This window comes from Manduca sexta, chromosome 25 (genome assembly GCF_014839805.1).
Source record: "Manduca sexta isolate Smith_Timp_Sample1 chromosome 25, JHU_Msex_v1.0, whole genome shotgun sequence".
In the NCBI taxonomy this organism is placed as follows: Eukaryota; Metazoa; Arthropoda; class Insecta; order Lepidoptera; family Sphingidae; genus Manduca; species Manduca sexta.
Window position 1 is genome coordinate 9,213,046 of NC_051139.1, and position 20,947 is coordinate 9,233,992.

General features: G+C 34.7%; 1 protein-coding gene across 1 annotated transcript in view; it reads left to right on the forward strand.

Moving 5' to 3' along the window:
- The first annotated feature begins 2,278 nt into the window (after positions 1 to 2,278).
- Positions 2,279 to 20,947, forward strand: part of LOC115448894 — a 33,717-nt gene continuing 15,048 nt past the window's right edge. The window contains exons 1-2 of the mRNA XM_030176540.2: positions 2,279 to 2,525; positions 10,193 to 11,940. Of these exons, the coding sequence (XP_030032400.1) occupies positions 10,247 to 11,940 (1,694 nt within the window). The 5' untranslated portion in view covers positions 2,279 to 2,525; positions 10,193 to 10,246. The remainder of the gene's footprint in view (positions 2,526 to 10,192; positions 11,941 to 20,947) is intronic.

Below are 20,947 nucleotides of genomic sequence, written 5' to 3' on the forward strand. Positions count from 1 at the left end.
CAACCAGAGACTAGAAAGAGAATAATAAGTATGGTGGTTGGAAAAACTTAAGGCGAACCTCCATAAACAAACTTGTAATATACGAGATACAAGCTAGTTTATAGAACCCGTTTACTTACTGCTAATAGTAATTAAGTTAATCAGTCAGTGAGTTATTAACGTATAGTCAGTTGGATCTAATTGGCAAACACCGTTACGAAGCAAAACTATTTTATTTTCTGGTAGAAGCAGATTCATTACTACAGGTAGGTGGGTGCCATTATTTCGAGCGTCAGTAGACTATTGACTATAAAATTAATTAACACTAGGCTAGAGCTCTCGAAATTTTTATTTAATGAGGATTAGGTGTACGAGTTACAAACCGGCTGCGTCCACCTTTTTTTAGGATACAAGTTTTGCAAACCCGTAGATAGATTACTTAGACATCGCGCAGATGACGTACTATGGAATTGACAGTTGTTGAAGTTCATAGTGGAGTAGTGTTTCTCGTCAATAAGTTGACAACGTCTGCGCAGAGTCTTAATAATACGTACCCTGTCGCCCATTGTACATATACCATGAAAATAATTTTAAGGATATTATTGCTGGTTTTTGTAGAAAAGGTTATCGTATTGCGTATTTCGGCTACTATGCAAGTCCGGTTAAATTCTGGCTTGAAGGATATTTTAGTCAATATAATTAATGGACATTATGAAAATAAACATATAAGAGTTTCTACGGTTTATTGGTTGGTGTGGCGTATATCAAGCGACCTCGTCACGTCATTCAGTTGTAGAAGAGTCCATAAATTCTTTATAGCATTTTAATTTGCATTTGGAAACCGCTTCAGAACCCAAATTTATTATTACGTTTTTTGTTTCCAATTATCTAACTCCTAAAATCAGGGGAAGCTGCTTTACTATTTGACTTTATAAATTCAATCTGTGTAACATATTTGTATCTTTTTACCATTATCATTCGCTGCACTAAAATCACTTACAGCTTTAACCTAGGCTTTTATATATAACAACTCTTTGTTGAGTCCGATGATTAATTTCAATAGGATACTTTAATCACCAGTGGCGAAAGGTGAAATTTTCCGAAAGGCAGCCCGACACAACATATTATAGGTACTAATGTTCATAAATGCGGTCTTCAAATCGTTCTATTAATCCGATAATTAGATTCTACAGATATTGTGCATACAGGGAAGCTGGCAGGAATTGGGTTATAAGGACCATACGCCACTGCTAATCGCAATAAAATGTAGGAAGTTTTTTTAAACAATATCTAAAATGATATAGTCAATGGTCAGATAATTTATTGATATAAGTTATACAATAGGCGTCCCACATTGCATGGGTTTTTATAACATCACTCGCCTGAAACTCATTTCCTCAGATAAGAAAAAATAAAGTCCGAACGGTTGTCCGTAAAAACTGAAGCCAAACAGTTCAGTGCAACATTCTTGACGTTGATGCTAAACTGCTCTCAGGGAAGCTGATGTTTAGAGATACAAAGTTTTGCGTCGACTTATTAAAAATAATTATTTAAATTTGGTCTTCTTATAGTGTTATTCACGGCGGTATTATAATATGTATTATATATTTAATCGATAATATTAAAAAAATAATAATTGTGTTTTCTCCCTTAATATTTATTGCTTGTTTTATAAATGATAGTTGGTTTTATTGTTATCATATAAAACACTTGTTTTGTTTTTTAATTCAATTAGACTTCTGTTGTATGATGGACAAGATGAAAAGTGGCCTCAAAGTTTATGTTATCTCCACGAGGAAGATTGGTAATTACTTTCACTATCTTTCGATTCGTCAAACTGTGCGGCAATAAGCAATATTACTTCCTTATTCTCAGCTGTGAACCGATTAAGCTTTGTGTGGAGTAAAAACAATGGACGTCTCACAAATATTTCTACAGTATAGTTTAGTACAGTGAAATTGCCTAATTCAATTAGAAATATTGAATAGGCTTCATGAAGGAAAGTAGGGTAAAGTCTGCTTAGTCGAGCACGGATTGTCGGTATAGTGTAGTAGTATTGACAGTAGTGTAATTGTTAAAGTCTTAAAGAGTGCATTGGCGGATCTCCGTGACTGGAGACTTTCCTCGTAACGATGACATAGAAATGTGAAACTTTCTTGTGGATTGTACGAGGCTCGGTGTCAAGTGCGATTATAGGCAATGTTTGTGGCAAAGCGGCAGAGCGGCTGAGCGGCGGCCGTGGCGCGGTGAGAGCGCGGCCTGGCGGCCCGGTTGTGACCGGTCGGCCCCACCGCTGGCGCGGGCGCCGGCCGCACACGCCGCTCTGCGCCGCCGACGTCGCGACGCTCGTTCGCGTTGCGCCCGTGTGCGCTCCAATACCGCCGCACTACTCCGTGCAACTCGCAATTTTATACCAAATACCGCGGAACCCACGCACTCAACTGACATGTTTTGAACGTAGATAAGTGTGGGACATTGCACATACAGTGATTTCTTTGCAAAATTACGTGACAGGAATTATTATTTTGTACGGTTCGATAACAGAGGTAAGAATACTATTGTGTATTTAACTTTAATCATAAGTTAAGTTAAGATTTGTATTCGTAGTTTACAACGTAGAGTAGCTCTCTGTATTATTCGGTCTTCAATGTTAGTAAACACGAGTTCGTAAAGCGATGCGGGTAGTATGCGATAGGGGCGCACATGCAACCAATCTGCTCCCGCGTCCCACTCCGAGGACGTGTCCTGCCACACGTCCTTGCCTCCCGGCCGCGCCACACTGACACAATTTAGTATTCGCAACGTCCTGTTTGTTTTTTTCGACTATTCAAATTAATACTTAATTATCGAGTATTTTTTTTGTTTATTCAAATACTTTATTTGTTTTTCTTATACGCTAATGAAGAAAAATAAGAAACGTCTCATTTAAAAAAAAGTTTAATAGAAATTTATTTTGCGTTTCTCTCCATTAGACATAAATTAACTTTAACAGCTTTACAAATATGATAAAAATGTAAAGCGTGTCCGTTGCAGTTAAGTTTCTTTACCTCTATCTGTAATGCAACATAGCACGAAACAGATTTTAATTGTCAAGAAAGCAATCTATTTCCTTGGTTTTATGCAATTGTCCAACAGTATATTTAAATGAATTTTTTTAATCGAATTTTACTTATCTTACAAAGAAATCATCTTTAAAATAAATCGGTGTATACCTACACGATAATTTAGCATTATCAACATAATAATGTTATAGAGAGAAATGCTTTACAGGGGAGATTATAAGCGTTTGTTACATATCGAGTGATTGGTCGAACTCGAGTATTTGACTCAAGTGAAAGCTTTGATCCACAATACTGTACACAAATGAGCCCAGCTCTCTGAAGTCATAGTAAAATGTTCCATTGCGATATCAGATAACCTTATGAGTATCATTAAGTGGTAGGTACTTAATATTGATTGGTTTATTTGCACGCCAAGAATGCGTTTGGTATGCGCTAAGGTTGTTTTCTGTACAATCACTTCAACATTGAATGTTATTGAGCTTACACAGTATTGATCAATTTATTACGTTTATTAATAGATTGGAGAAAAATTAAGGTCTTTGCGAGATTTAGATTATATCGAGACGTATAAACATGAATTTATACGCAGAATGTTATGTAAAACACCCGTATTCAACTACAAAACTATTATTTGAATGGAGATTGGTCTACGTCTCTGAGATAATTCGCTATATGTTATAAAACTGTTATAAAACTCCTCTCGCCGAACAGGCTTTTTGATATTATTGGTTTTGAAATCGAACTCCATTGGTTGATTTGTTAAGCACGGACGCTCATAGGATGTTCACCTCTGCGGTGCGGTTCGGAACCGCGGCAAATGTCTGATGTCATGCTAGCAACACCCACGGGCTTATGGACTATTTGCGTCTTCTAAGGATTTAATGAAAATTTATACACATTCACAAACTCACTGCTATATGCATAGTAATTAAAGAGATTAGTTTCACAACGTTCTTGAAGAAAGTTCGATAAGTCTCATAAACCAGTTTCAACAGACGTACAACCTTCCTATTACATTCGAAAGCCAATCGGAAAGATAATAAATTAAACGTTTCTTTGCATCTGTCTCAAAATAGAAATACGTTTGGCATCTCTGTGACGACCAGTTACATTATCTTCTAGATAACTTATATTATGTGGTAAAAATAGTTTCGCTAGACGATTTGGAAAACAATACATGTTTACTTTGTAGATTCATTCATAAAGTTGATGACGCTTTTAATTATAATTAATTCTCCTGCTTGGTGAGCGATAAAGCGCTGCAGGGTTTCAACTTATTAAGTCTCGTGTTTTGGGTTGTAATATTAAAAAATATTAATTTATTTTTGGCATCCATATTTTATTATGTGCGGGTTGCTTTAACACATTTTTATGTTAAAAAGTTAATAAAAACGGCTTTTCCAGATTTATAATTAACTTTCGTACTTTTCTGTCACATTCAGTAGATACAATAACCAAAGCGAACCGATGTTTCTTACGAACACTAACGATAACAAATGGTTTGAAACAACCGGAACTATCTCACAACTTTAAACCATCAATTAACAATAACGCTTGGTTATGTTATAGCTGTTTTAATACCCAGGTCTGTCTACTTTTGTGGGATACCGGTTTATTATATATAGATATAGACTAGACTTTGTTATGTATATTGATACCTAAAGTTATTTGAACCGGTTCTGTAGCTTTTTACAAAGCAATAATATTAAATAGTCTGTACAGCCTATTTTTTTTTAACCATTGAAGTAATATATACGTCAAAATTGAAACTGGGGCGAAATCAAAGCGTGTATCTGCGTAGAGCCGCCAGTTATTAAATTCCTTTTCGGCTATCAGAGATCGTGATGCGCGGTTATCGTTTGTTACGGTTCTATAACCGCTGTTTTGGCGACACATATCCAGATAACGTCCAGAACACTCGCCTTTGAGATGCTGATGCTAAAAGAGCGGATTTTATCATAGTTATTACGATTTTGTGTGAGATACGCGGCTACAGAGGGTGTCGCGAACGTATTACAATATTGTTAGGTTGTGGAAAGGCGCTGTATCTATTGTATTTGTGTTGTGTCTATAACTCGCCTTACCACGCCGCTATGTAAATGTCGCGTGCCAATGGAGTCACAGCCCCGAAAGCCGTATAAATTGCAAAATTATTTAGAAAACACAGCCTTTACATAACTATAGATGTTTGAATGAATTTGTTGATATTTAGAAATGTTTCTACATATTTCAAGTAGATGTGTTGATTATATATTTAATAAAATATTATACATGTAAAAATGGTTTGTTACATTATAGAAAGGGATTACGATACGTTTACGATATGTAGCACACTTGAAATTATTGTTTTGTTATCAAAAATCAATATATAGGCCTGGATAATTTTAGGAGAATAAATGAAGCATTCAGTCCAGGAATTCTCAGACCTTTTAAAATTATTTAGGATTATATAAGCATTTGTTTTTAATATAGAGATCGAACCCACGTTCACATATCACAACCCATTTATGACTCGTTGCGCCACACAGGCTGTCAAACAGTAAAAATAGTTATTACGTGCTTACATTTCTAATGCTCTGTTTAAGTCGTTACTGGACTTACCTCGCTATTTAAATATACTATCCTGCCGATTACAACCCGTAAAAATCGATAAAGGAAAATCGTATACTGGTGTAATTAGTGATATTTGTTTGATTTATTATACAGCAGGATTGCCACCTGTAACGGCGATCAGAATAAATCATGGTGACATGTATTCCAGTCATAACTCTTTTTGCCCATTCACGGACAAAATGTTATACTATACGCATATATAGGTAATGTATTCCTGTTCTATATTTAGTTTAATATGTGCAAATAAACATAAACTTGAAACTATATAACGATACTAATCTCTATTTTAATCACGTTTTAACTGACTACTGTTTTGGGATTTTCGTCCTTCTACCGAATTGTTTGACAGAGAAAACATTAGGTTATATTAATGACTTATTAGTAATACCTATTTGTTTAGGACCAAGGTACGTTTAAAGGTTGTTGACTTTGTCTTTTAAAAATATTAACATCATTCAGGGCCATCGAAGTACAAATCTATTACGTTGTGAAACTTAATATGGCTTTGCAACCTACTTAACACGGGCTAGTAATAAATAAGGTTGGCAAAGAATTACGGCACCGGGCTCAGGAATGTACGTAGGTTTGTGTGGCTGCCGCTGGCTGCAACCTATTTCGCATCCTCACACTAACTTATTTTGCTAGTGACGTTTCCACTGTTGCTTTGATCTAGTGACAGCGTATGTAGGCTGTCAACTGTGAGATTGTGTGTTCATTTTTCAAAGCGGTAACATCGCTGTGAGGGATTAGATAATTTGAATTTAAAAATACCATTTAAATACATCTTGATATGCATATACATTTACTCTGAGACTTGCTTTTGTGACAAAATAAGCAACTTATTAAAATCAAAAAGTAAGTATAAGAATTTGAATAACACGTTAAGTAACATGTGATACTCAAGTGGACTGTAATCACTAAAAAAGTATAAGTACTTATGAGACTTGAATGGAATTATAGCTAGATTGTGGCTAGCAAAAATACTTGAAGATATGACACATACTTGAAAAAACAATGGACTCCGTTTGCACAGCTAGGTAATCCGTCATCAGTGATTCATTTGTCCGTGAAATCTTAAATAATTCAAATCTAGTGAAGTCCGATTGTGTAGGTCATTTGTAGGTGACGTTATGCTTGGGCTTATAAGATAGAGTCAATTATAGTCTAATACGTAAAGTATATAAGTATTTATTTATATTTTAAACTTAAAATTCAATTAAAACTACGTTTCACTGAAAACAATTAATTTTTATCATACAATTAAAACATTTTTTGATAAAGTAAGTTTTCAAACACATTCTTGTATAGTGTTTTCAAACACATAGTGAATTGTACGAATGTACGTAATCATATCATGTACATTACGTTGTTGTGTTATTCACATGAAGCAGCAAATCTCAAAACAATACGCGAAGATTTGCAGACGATGGCTTAGTTTTGCCCTTGTCTAAACGATTGTCTTTATACATCGAAAGTACATGGCTTCATATGCATGGCACGGTAACACATCGATGATTCCTGTATATTCTACATATTCACGATGGGCATTGATCAATAATCATCAGGTCATCAAATTGCTCGTTTGCCGAATTTTATATTATATTACTTTGATACAATATGCTTTAAGTATAAAGTGGTCAATGAGATAATAAAAGATTTCCCCAGCCAAAAATACCAACATATACATTATATTCATGGAAACGTAGACGAGATCAAAATAATATGAATTAGGAAGAAATAAATATCTGGGCCTCTGGAAATCTTACCGTAAGAAATACAAGAGCAAGCACAATTTACCGTTGACTGGTGAGAGTGGTAGCCTCGAATGATACTGACAAATATTTATATAGCATGACTCTATCATTTAAAACAAGACTTAATTACTGCCGATTGTAAAAAATATAGTTAATGGAGCGTCTATAAGTTATGTGTGCGCCGGCGCTATCGGGTGCACGTTCTATTTAATGTTGCACACCACCGCCTACAGTGCTTCGCGGTTGCACAACTAGAGGATCCTCTAATTAGATGAACGGCCACGATTGCTAGTTACAATATGTTGCGTTACATACAATTTTAATTATAATTCTCAGACGGATATTGTCTGGATCGCTAAAAAGTAAAAGTTGTTGTAATTTCGTCTTTGTTTGGTTAGTTAGAGTTGACTGTGAACTGTATTTAATATTTAAATAGTAAATATCATAATCTTTAGGACTATCTATCTTTCACAACCTTTTTAAGATTAAGATGTGCTCGTGTTGGTTCTTGGAGATATCCTATTGTCAAGGAAAAGTTTGCTTAAAAGTCATGATTTGTAGCTCTCATATCAAAAAGTAATTACTTGTTATTATATAAAATATGAACCAATTTCAAATTTGTAAATGTTTCTTAAATATATTCATGTTACATAGAAACTATCATGAATTCCGGTCCAATAGATAGCAAGAGCAACTAAATACCAAAACTATGGTACATTCAGGCTTGTTATGATTTATTAAGGTACAAACAGATGCCAATTAACACAAGCGTCGATTCACATGCGTACTTTAAATTAGATATCGAATTATTAAACGAGCAACTATGAAAGGCGATAACAATGTTTGCACGTCTGATAAGTGAAGTGGTACAACCTGCGGCGCATACGAGTGCATAACCGTGTTTACTGAAAAATCCAAACAAGATTCAACCGGTTGTGATAAAGATTTGGATAAAATCCGTTCACCTGCTCGAAGATCGCTTGTGTCATTAATGTTTCTGCACAGCCAACACATTTTAGTATTGTAATATTTGCTTCATTTATATTGTAAAGATAATCCTAAATGGCTATAGTCGTGCAATAAATAGGGGGCAATTTTATTTAATTTCATTTTATTCGTTTTTTTTTGGTTTTGTGTTACCAGTTTATATTATATAAAAAAAATCAATATAATATGTACTTCTTTGTTGTGAGATGACACGCGGTTATTGACCTCTAAAAATGGCATTGGGCTTAATGCATTGAAAAATAAATCCGACTATGCAAAAATGGGTTCCACATAAATGACGACAGCATTTCGGTGTACGCTTGACTTAGACACCTTTTTGTACATTTGGAGTTTGTTTTATTTAGTAATTGTATTTAATTTTTTTTAAAAATGTTTTAGAAATTTTACCTATATTAGCAAAAAATGTACCGCATAAGACTGTACAGGCATAGAAAGAACAAAAACACTATTTGTTTTTAAACATATCTGCCATGATAATATATTTATTTGCCTACTTTAGTATATAGTCGAAAAGGTTCAGGGTCTTAATATAAAAACATGCCTCTTCAGACAAGCAACCGTTGTGTTGAAAACACAATGAATATTCATATGATCATTAGTATAACGTCATGAATGAATATGCTGGTATTTGGTTGTTATAAAGTCAGTATAAATTACACTCGCAGATAACGGCACTTGTATATAATGTCAAACATGTTTTCTTCTACATAATATCGTTCGATCTGTGAAGTTAAAATACCTTTTGTACAGTCTACACTTTGACCGCTATGCAATAAAAGATACAAACCGTCTCCTGCATAGTAGGTCACGGTGTAAAGATTCAATTATGAGATATCGTTGAACAATACCATTTACGATCCGGCAATCTCTCTTTGTTTACTTTACATGGTAACAAAAACGAAGTCTCTAGTCAACTTTGCTCTCATTTAAATCGGAACATGCAAGCTAAGGTCGTTTACCTTCTTCCGTTTTGTAATATGTTGCCTTATCCTTAGGGTCAGTGCGTGTCTTTGACGTATACTTAAATTTTTACTTCGATAATTGAATTGCACTTACTCACGACCAAACATGCGAAAGCCATGAGAATAACTGACCCTTCAGAACGGAACGGGACTCAGGAGTAACGGGCCGAAGCCCCGGGCGTTATGCTAATGCGTCAATTCTCCGCGAATGCTGCCGACTACGGCTGCCACTAACCGGTGCCACTAACCCACATCTCGCTCATTCCAATGATGCGACTGTTTGTGGTCAACGCGTTCCCAAACACGCTCGTTATACTTTCATACCGATCAATGAAAGTTCGGAATGGTTTTGAGTAGGAAGTAGGTGCAGTATCTATTAACTCGCGAGAACGGCTCGTTGTAAGATATTGTTGGAGACGCATATATTTCTACTACTTTTATAATTTTTTAAATCAAATTTATTGTATTTTTGGTTTTGGTTATTGTGCTTTAGTTTTGGTTTTGGCTGCACCGAAAGTGTGTCGTTAGTTCCTAATATCTATGACACATGACTTGTAACATGTGTTTGATCAGATAAAAGTGTAATTATCGCGTATATTATTTGTTCCTACATGAGTGACATAATACATACGATATTAAATATGTAATATATTAAGTTTTAAATCTAATTCATCTCAAAACATTGAAGTGTACCTAAAGCAAAGGTGAAAGAGAGTGGCGGCGCGCAACGTTCGCGTGCCATTACTTATACGCGCAACTCCTGTCATCTTGGTATTTTTATTGCGTAACTTAAAGATATTATTTTTGTCTTCAGATTCGAGACCAAAAGCAGTAACTAACACTGCGCGTGGCGCGAATTTATCGCGGCATGGCGACTGACGCGGCCGCCGAGGACTTTGTTACCATTGTTCCAGTTGGCGAGAATCGCCTTAGTGCAAAAGATCCTTCGTTCGTCACCGTGTTGACGGTGGGGGCAATTACTGGTGCCGCGGAGATCATTGTACGCAGACCACGTGGTGAACGACTTGGATTGGGACTGAAATTTGAAGGTGGCTCAGCTGCAGCGGAAAAAGTGAGAAGACTTCTAGTACAATCATGTGCAGAAAATAGTCCCGCAGCTACAGCCCAAGCTCCTTGGGGTAAATTAATTCCCGGCGACGAAATTCTGGCAATAGATGGCGTACCCGTGTCTGAATTAACCAGGATAGACTGCGTGCGAAGATTGAAAGACTCGGACGAATCATTAACTTTATTAGTACGTCACTTTGAAATGGATAACAAAACAGTAGAAAACGGCGCAGATGTAACGGATGCTGCAATTATCCCAAAACAACCATCAGAAATCGTGAGACCAACTACGTTACCGCCACCTGTCCCTCCAAGAAAATTAGGAAAGAAAAATTCCTTTAAAGATAAACCGACACTACAAACTGTAGGAGAACAAAATAACGCTATTAGCGAAGGACAACAGCATTCACTGAACGATAAGGAAACGCTCTTAAATGGGAAACATAATGGAATATCAACCATAACAAAATTGTCAAGGAAATCTTCATTTGATAGTCATATTCTTCGTCAAAATAAGGAGGGAATAAGTTATTTTAAAAAGGGTTCACCAGAAGAGGTGAGACGCCTAGTACGTCGATTATCTGACGGAAAAGCCATGCCTGCTGAAGCTGATGTCTATATAGATTTATTATCCACTGAATGGGAACGATGTCTTCTTCTAGCAGATGCTGAGTCCGATGACACAGGAAGCTCTATCTCTACAGTAGTAGAGCGACTTGGCTCTATAACGAATTCGGTTGAAAATAGTATTCCATCCACACCCACAATGCAACCTAAAACTATAGACATACAAAAGGTCCTAAACTGTATTGAAAACATCGACACCAATATTCTTAACGACATGACAAGCAAAAACTTCTTAGAGAAACAAATCGATTTGAACAGCGAATCTAAAACAATAGAAAAAACTTCCTCGTTGAACATTTTAAATGGTCATGACGCAACAGCATCACTTTCTTTATTAACTGAGAACAGTACTTCGATTAAGAAAATCTATCATAATGACAAAAATAATAATAATACTATCATATCTAATAACACAAACAATATTGAGATGCTGAAAAGAACTAAAACAGATCAAACCATGGAAAAACCAAAGCCAATGCCTAGAAACACAAAAATTGAGCGTTCTGCTAGTGAAAAGAAGCCAAGAACCCTACCCATCCCTGAAATAGCAGCTCCAACAGTACTTGATTCATTACTAACGCCGACGAAAAAAAACTGTATCGAGACTTGGCTGCAGCGGTCGGAAGCAGAAATGAAGAATAAAACAGTTGAAAAGCTTGAAGACAACATGGTCCAAGAGATATTGCCACGACTAATTGATTTTGTGCCAAAACATCAGTTCAAAGATGGCAGCAGCGAATCGCCAACGTTGGCTCGTCCGACTACGGCACCGCCGCCACCACCTACAGAAACTCGGGAAGACGGTTCAGGAGCATCACTCGACACTATTGGCGAACTAGATGAGACTGCTGACGTTACTGCTAATGTGTAAGTAGTATTATATTTTTTAACTATAATAACGTCTGCAAGCTTGCTAATTTCTTCGACCTGTTTCAAACAAAAAGAAAACATAACAATTTTCTATTATTCAAAGAGCTCAATCAATTAACAACATACATAACATGATACATTATATAAGTTTTATTTACATATTTTATAATATCAAAATGTGTATCTACTTGTTCAATGTATTGTATCTATGATTGTCCTTCGATATTAATGTTGGTTAAAATGTTTATCGAATAAAATATACGTATTTATAGACTACGATCGAAATAAATTCCTCTTAGGCATGTATAAAACGTAGGAGTACATGTATTTCCTTATAACTTGTATAAATTAACCATAATTATTATATCATCCAGTAAGGTAATTGGATGACAAAATTATGTAGGTCTATAAATGACCTTCATAAAGTGTTTTTTTGTATTAAATGTCATGTAAGTCTCCCTAAGAACTTATCGAACATGAAGAAATTTGTATGATAGATATTTTTTTAAAGCCACAATTTCGCCATTAAAAGATTTGCTCCGCAAATTGGTTATCAATTTTTCTTGCTTGTTAAATAAATTTCAACCATTTAGATGCAAATTGTCTCGGTATTCGTCTATATGTTATTGCAAGTTGTTCACACGATTTATTTAGGAGAGTCTATGGTTCTATATTGGCAAACGCGCCTTAAACGCGATTCGAGAGCGCTCCATGCATGGTCGTACTACAATTGCACGGGTGCATTAGTGTCAGCTCATACCAAGTGGAGAACTATTTTGCTGACAGAGTTGTATAATGTATAGTCAATAATACTCATATTATACATATCAATATAGATTCATGCATCAATCGATAACCGTAAATGCATACAAATATAATAAGAATCGTATTTTCATCAGTAGATACTCAATGTAATTTTTTAAAGTCATATACATATTTTGACGGTAAATATTCTCATGGCAAGTATAGTGAGGAAATATTTGACACACGGTATAATATTATACACTATTCATCTAACTAATAAACATTGTATACGTTTGTAATAGTTATGCTGTATTTTGTCTTGCCATGTTAAATTACAACTACTGTCGGAGGAAGCAAGAGAAATGATTATATAATTATGATTGACGCATACATCATTTATAAGTAAGGTCCTTAGATATAAAGCAGAGTATAAGGATGCTGAACGTCATCTTATTTCTCTAAATACTTTTTGTGGTTAAGAGATGTGAGCAAATAGATATAAGTACATTTATCCTCCTTTGGTTTTCCGATCGTCAGGAATATAATATAACATACTTACTTATGTCATAATTATAAGAAAATAATGAATCATAAGATACGTACATACATCGTAATGTCTAAATGGATCTCTGCATAATGTTTTTCTCTTATAAATCCGTTATTAAATTATTGCTTATATTTTGCACGAAACTAAAATCTACTTACGTTGATAATGAATCGATGACATATAATATAGTCTTCGTAATCGTTTCATAATATAAAAAGTACAAAATAACAAAATTGTGTTACAGCGAGAGCAAAGGACTTGCCCAAGTTGCGGTCAGCACAAACTAATTTACCGCCCCTACTTTGCACTTTCCACTAATTATCCATACCATTGTGAGCAAAGCGGTTTGCAGGTCGATGGTTTCTCAACCCTTCTAATAAATTGTGCCAGACTAACGATGCTTTTCATGCTTACACTTGATTATATACAATTATGTAGGTTTTCACGTATACTTTATGTATCCGATTAGCGTAAGAAAAGTAATATTGTGAAAAGCTATAAAATAAAACAAATGAAAAATGCTTCACGCTTCTATGAAAATATAATTGCATTATTAATGTTAGGTGCAAATGATACACCTCCGTAGCGTGAAGGTTTCAAGAAACGACATACAAAGAAAAAAAAACTTCGATTACTCTTTCGCATTTTCATTCTCACACACGACCGAATTTTATTAGCCATTGACTATAAAATTATTTTAAATTGTAAATCCATTAAAAACGTTATTTACGGTTACAAAAAATGAAACCTAGAATCGTCATTTCAAGAGAAAATTGTTAGTTGCAGAAATTTCCCATTTATGAAGGAAAGTCAGTCAGTCAGTCTTCATTTGGGGTAATTATTAGTTGCAATTGAACTTCTCCATTGACTACTTACTCCAACCAATTATCTAACCGTTTAATGATACCTGCTTTCTTTGATTAAAAAGCGTACACGAGTGACATAGTTTTTAAACAATTAAGTAATGATTTGGTATGTACATACCGAATCTTTATAAGTGTTTGCCATTTTTAAGAAATTAGAACTATCGCACACCAGTTTATTAAATAAGTAATTTGTAAATCTATACAGATATCATTAACTATTTATCACGTATAAGTATTATATTTACTAATAACAACACGTAAAGCATATTTCCGTGTTGTTATAATTTTTTCTTATTTCGGGTAAATTTTTACTGCCATGTTTAGTGCGAAATGTAAAATTTTAACGGTCTCCTAAAGTATTATTCGAGGACGCAGTTGGAATTTCACGCACGTACGAGTTTACCAACTATAGTGTTGTTGAATTAAATATTTGCTGTATTTTACTCCTTCATTTTTGCGTTAAGTTTATCTCTCCTATGTGTTACTTTTTGTGATCTCTGTTTTGAACAAAGAATCATAATACCGATTGTGAGTGCAATACCAATAGTATATTTGCATTAGTTAATACGGACAAGTTGCTAAACTGCATTTGTGCCCTAAATGTCCAAATGTCGAGTAGTAATTTTGTAGAGGTATGTAATAACTTAGTTCGTTCCACATGGTTCATTCTAAGCAGGTTAACGCGCACACTGAGTGCAGCCGTAGTTTTATAGTTTAGTGTTTTATTGTCGTGTAGTGTAAGACGTCGTGTTATCTCTTCGTTCTATAAACTTATTGGATTGCTGCAAATATTTTATTTTGTATCGACTTTCAAGGATAGAAGTGATCTAAGTTAAATGGAACAATTCCATTTAGAATATTAATTAATCTTATCGAAAGTAAATATTATAACGTTTACATAATGCGATTTAATCAGCAAGCTGCTTTAAAGTCGATTACATTCGTTTACGCCGGTTATGCAAAGCATTTTAACGATAATCCAAAATGTAATGCGTTTAATCATTTGGTGGGAAATTGCCATAATAACAAGGTAACTTCATTGTTTCATCTGCAAACAATACTTTTACTAGTTACTCAGGAACAACGACTATAAACAAAGAAAAGAATATTTTATTCGGAACGGCGACATACATGCAGAGTTTTCTCCATTTTCATGCAAACTAGCGGGTAACAATGGCGGGGTGGCTGGCTGACGGGTGGCGCGGAGGCAGGCGCCTCGACCACCTGTGCCCTCGCCCTCCCGGCTCACTCTCCAAATATACTCGCAGTTTTATATCTAGCCGTATATCTGCGGGTATTGGCTTCCCTGCGTATGGTGGTGAACTGAACCTTGGTAAACATAACCAGCCATAATTTACGATAACGAATTTAAACGCACACCTTTGGTTATTAAAAGCGATTACAAATATTTGTAATCCACTTTTTTTTGCTTAACTACCACGCCAAGCCACGAGTAGTATGCAGGCTCGAAACGATGCCTTGATTAATTTCAACTAAGAATATTTTTTGTTGCATAACAAAGTTTTTGTTGTTGGGGAAATAAGACAGAATCGTCACGGCTTGAACGTGAAATAGAAAGTCGATCGCAATCATTGTTCGACCGGTTCTGATGCGGCTCTTGTCAATCATTACAGATAAAGAAAATCTAAGGGTCGGTAGGCCAATAATATATAACTATGTAATATAATAAACTCTTAGAAAGACTCACGACCGAAAAATGTCTAATGGCGCATAACTCACATGTTATATACGCGTCGTGTTTGATCGATGTGGTGATTATGTTATTTTCTTCGGTTAAGTGGTTACGGATGCTTGTACATTCTAAAGCAGTCAGGGGACTATGTGTAATTCGCCGGCTGTTGCCGCAGCACGCTCGCTGCTTCGTTTCACGAGTTTATATTTAGAGCTTCAAATGAACCTAAACTGCTCGAAGCATTAACTGAATGGTTGAAATTATTACCGTATTCTTTACGGTGGTGTTGAACAGGTGAGGATGATGTAATTTCAAAAAGCAATATAACCACAAATTTCATTATTTTAATATAGTTATATCCATTTTTAATTAAATTATACTTTACGTAATGTATCAAATAAAAAAATGAACATGTCTTTTGAATTGAAAGTCTTCTTATATAAATAATAAGGCACAGGATGCATAATAGGTAATAGAACTGTGGCAAAGGAATTATAGATTCTGCTTCCTTAATTAAAGGGCGTTTTACGATACTGCACCATCAATGTCTGCAATGCGCCGTTACTTTGCCACTGCATAATGTTCCGTATATATTTAGTATATATTGCACGTATTATTAAAGAGGTACATAATATGAGTGTATTATATAACCGCCCACAAAATTAAATTAACCATTTAAAGAAAAAGTTATGAATAGAGCCATACGTCCATCAATGTCAATAAAGTTAATTATAATTGGATTTTGGAGTCGATGTAATTCAAATCGACCGTTATCAGAACCGTATTTAGTCTTTATCTTTCATTTAAAAAATTAAAATATATTTTTTTGGGAAAACTACAATTCAAGTTAATTTTTAGGGTTACGTAACTCGAAGATTGTAGGACCACTTTGTTTTTTGTCTGTTAAAAACTCTTTTTCCCAGTAACGTGTAGGTATCGCGTTAAAATTTATATCAAATATTTGGGTGTAAAAAATCAAAATTATCAGAGAAAGCGATCAAAAGATATGACCGATTATGTCGCAAGTTTTCACATAGATTGTGATTTCACATGAGAGTAAATATTTATAGGTTACATTCCTTTGACCTAGAAAAATTAAATTTGCCAAAAATAAATTCTTACGGCACACGTAAAGAAAAAAATCTGAAAAGGAAATATGTACTTTTGAACCCAAAAAAAAGCTGATACGTACGGGAACTCTCGGTATGCGAGTCCATCTCACACTTGTTCGGTGTATTATAGGTATATTATATATCCAAGTAGTTTTTTAAAGATAAATAATAAATATTCAAAATAATGTACATAGATAATTGAATAGGCTGCTCTAACGGTACGGTGTTGTTACTATGGTTTTTAATACCCCAAAATAATTGCGTTCTATTATACATGTATCTAAAAGAGTTCCGTGACTTTTGTTTTTTTTCTCGTAGCCCATCATCAGATTTTAACTCCAACAGGACCATTGTAAGGGTAAATTTTTTTGAATAATCTTCATAATCGATTCTCATATGCCGGCTATTTTGTGTAACATTACGTATAATATTTTATAGTTATTATTAACATAGAGTTGAGAATCTTTTTGTCGAAAGTCGGATTTATAATAGAGTTCCATAAAGAGTATCTGTGAAGAAAGAATTTAACGGGAATGTACTCTTAAATTTATAGGTGCGACTATTTATCTGTAATCATGTGGTGTGTTTAAACCTTATTTTTTTTTTTGTTATATAGTATTAGAATATAACCACTGCAACTAGGAACATTAATATTTTTATAGTTAGATTCTAAACCAATTATCTACATGGGCTTTATTAGTAATATTAAAGTGAACAGTCTTTTTTTATAATAGCAATCAATAAAGTGTGACCTGGATTTTACTTTTTGAAGGAGAAATCGTGAACAATAAGAAGGCGATGCGTCGGAACGTGAACCTTCAGATCTTTCGACAGTCTCATAATAGGTAGAGTCAATATAATCAAATTATGTGTATCTGTATGTCAAAACTCATTAGAATACGACGACGCGTGTTCAATGTATATTATATGTCAACAGGATTAGCTTCGTCCACGCGAAAGACATTTTCCGAAATAAAAGCATATATTTCAATCCGAGATTTTAGATTTATCCGTGACATCCATATCGATACGGCGGTTTCAGCATTTATTTTAAATAAACATCCAGATATGTACACACACTTTCCGATTTATATTAAGAAGAAATAATATAAGATAAACATACGAGTAAGTATTTGTTGGGTGACAGTAATATGCGAGGTCACACAGGCACACTCTATAACGGATCATCTTCTCGTATTCCGCAAGCGTACCTATCAACGTGTAACATTTGTGGTAAATGTACCAACTGCCTCAAGGTAAACTGAATAAATCTAATGATCTATATGGGTCGGTGCAGTTTCGTAAATTGAAAAATAACAATTACATTCGTATACATTAATTTCCATATGTAGAGCGGTTATAACGTATTGTGTACTGAGGTCAACTTGTCTTTAAATCTTTACTATATATAGAAGTTTATATTTCACGACTTATACGACAATTTTGTGAAGGAATGCGCAAGAAATAAAGTGCAATTTAACTGGTGTCACGAGCGTATCCGTGACGGAATAAATGTTACACAAAAGAATACTACATTATTCCTTATCCATATGAAAAGGGTAGAAGTTCGAAAAATACGCTTGGTAAAAAATCAGCAACACAGGCTAGTTATAAGCTTGTACCTTATAACATAATGAGATGAAAATAAATTCGGCGCAAAGCAGGTGCAATAGTAACACCTCTGGTATTTCTGTCACTATTATGAATGAGAGGAACATTTACTATTTCTAACGCAGCAACGAATTCAATAAATCGTGTTTAAGAAACTTGAATTTTTGTTCATTATCTCATATGATTGGCACATTAGCTGTTATTAAGTAGGCTGAAGCGTCTGATGTCGGTAACGCGGGGCCAGCGGAGGTCGCTAACGGTACCGCCGCACCGCCGCCGACCGCACTGATTGGCCCTGCAACTCTCAGATGCTGTCTCTGCAATCCAATACATCTAATACTGTTATTAAATTTATGTTTGTATCTGTACTTTCTCTTGTGTATGATGATAATCACCGACATCGATCACGGATCGATGCTATCAAGATTCCCATTCTTATCCGCTTTACATATTTTGACGCCCACGGTTTACATGTCGTGTCCAAGTGTTTGTTTTACATTCGTAAAGTAAAATCTCTTGTACCCATATATTAAGATGCCTATCTGTTCATGTTGAAATTCTTCGCGGATAATGACTATTTACGTCAATAATGGTCTGTAATTACTGTAGCTAGTGCTTAAAACGAGGTTAAAAGACTTGAAGACATTATGCACTAAAATGTCCACATTTTATACGTATATTAAACGAATTCGGAAGTAGCAAGTACACAATAAAATAAATCCTTTTATTTAGTAGGAAGGGAAAAGATACCGTGATTATTGGAGTCACAATCACGCCTATATATAGCGAAGGTACTTGCGGAATTTCAATATAGAGACGCGGAAGAGGTGAAGGGAAGCCTTGATCTTGTTCATTTATGTAAGGTGTACGAGTACACATGTACGATCTGTGACATGTATGTAGGAAATATCGCGGAGTGAGTTTGCGGCGCCCGCGGTGACAATGGCTTGTCCGACCCTGTTCGCACGCTCGTCCCACTCTCCATTTATTGACTTGTTCACTGCCCCGTTTATGAAAGGGTTGTTTAGTGTCTCTCCGACACATTAAATCATTTATTAATTTCAAGCAAATTCCACCTTAAACGAGGCCAAAAGAACGACAATAATTGGCGTTGCAAATCGCAAGGAATTCCGCATGTCATTGGAAAATTCTTTGAAATATTGTTCGTGTTAGAAATAATTATAATTGGTCTCAATCAAGAACTCCTGTTTTATGATATCAATTTTTTGGTGTAACTATATCGTGCTCCAAAACCAATCGACGCGTGGCGATGTTATGCGATATGCTCTCGAATCTATTTCAATATAACGGCGTAAACATTCTAGAATACATTTCAATGTAGTTTATAAAATTATTTATTGATTAGCCACGAGCCTGCACATAAATAATATTGTAATCAATCAAAGACTTGTAATAAGACACTAAACTGTTTAATGACATTAGATATGAGAGTAGTTGTGATCGGAAATAAATTCAATAACTTTGCATTTACTAGAATTCAACAACATTAATGAGTTTATTGTTGTTATTTTATTTAATTTAGTAAATATTTGTATATGTTTAAATTCTCTTAAATAAATTAGGTTATTACTTTTAAGTAATATTCATATTATATCAGTTTATTACTGCTCTGTGTAGAGATAACTTAATATTTTGTTTATTTAAGTTAACTGCAGGTAAGGAGCTTAATTTAATCTTTTCATAACTTTATTTTCTGCTATAGTATAACGGTGGATCATAATAAAAGTTGAAGTGTATGTAATAAACATCAACGTATTATACATGGAAGTTTTTGCTCAATGTGGTAATATCGTATACGGACTCCGAAGAAAATGGATCATTCAGTATTGCAGACAGACTTGCAAGAAATAATAGTAACCAACTATTTCTTTTAAATAGCTATAATATTTTATGTTATGTAAAAGGATATGAAGTTATCGCCATTTTCAAAGCCAATTCCAAACTAATTATACTTGTAGAATCCAGTAGATTACGGTTTACAGCCCACGTACAGTGCCGCTATTCTAATGAGGTTATAATGATGTTAGTAAAACTTACTCGTTAGAATTAAAACCAATCTTGTTGCTGGCTCGTGGTGTCAGGAATCGCGTTACTGCCCGTGCACGTAATTGGTACTGCATCCCGAGTCTTTGTTTCTGTTTTCTCGTTCTCGTTTCTATAAATGTTGATTCCCGCATATAACATTGTAACAACACCGCATAAAAGGCTACGACCGGGCTTTAATTGATTTACGTTTTGTAATAAAAAACTGAGATATTTTTAAATTTTGTTTTATGTGACTGTTTTTGAAACTGGATTGGATTCTGAATAAACTTTTATTAAGTTTCTTTATTGTATCTAGAGGTAATTCATTTGCCTAAAAACTTATCTCATGAAATGTAGATTACACTATAAAGATCGATCGGAATAA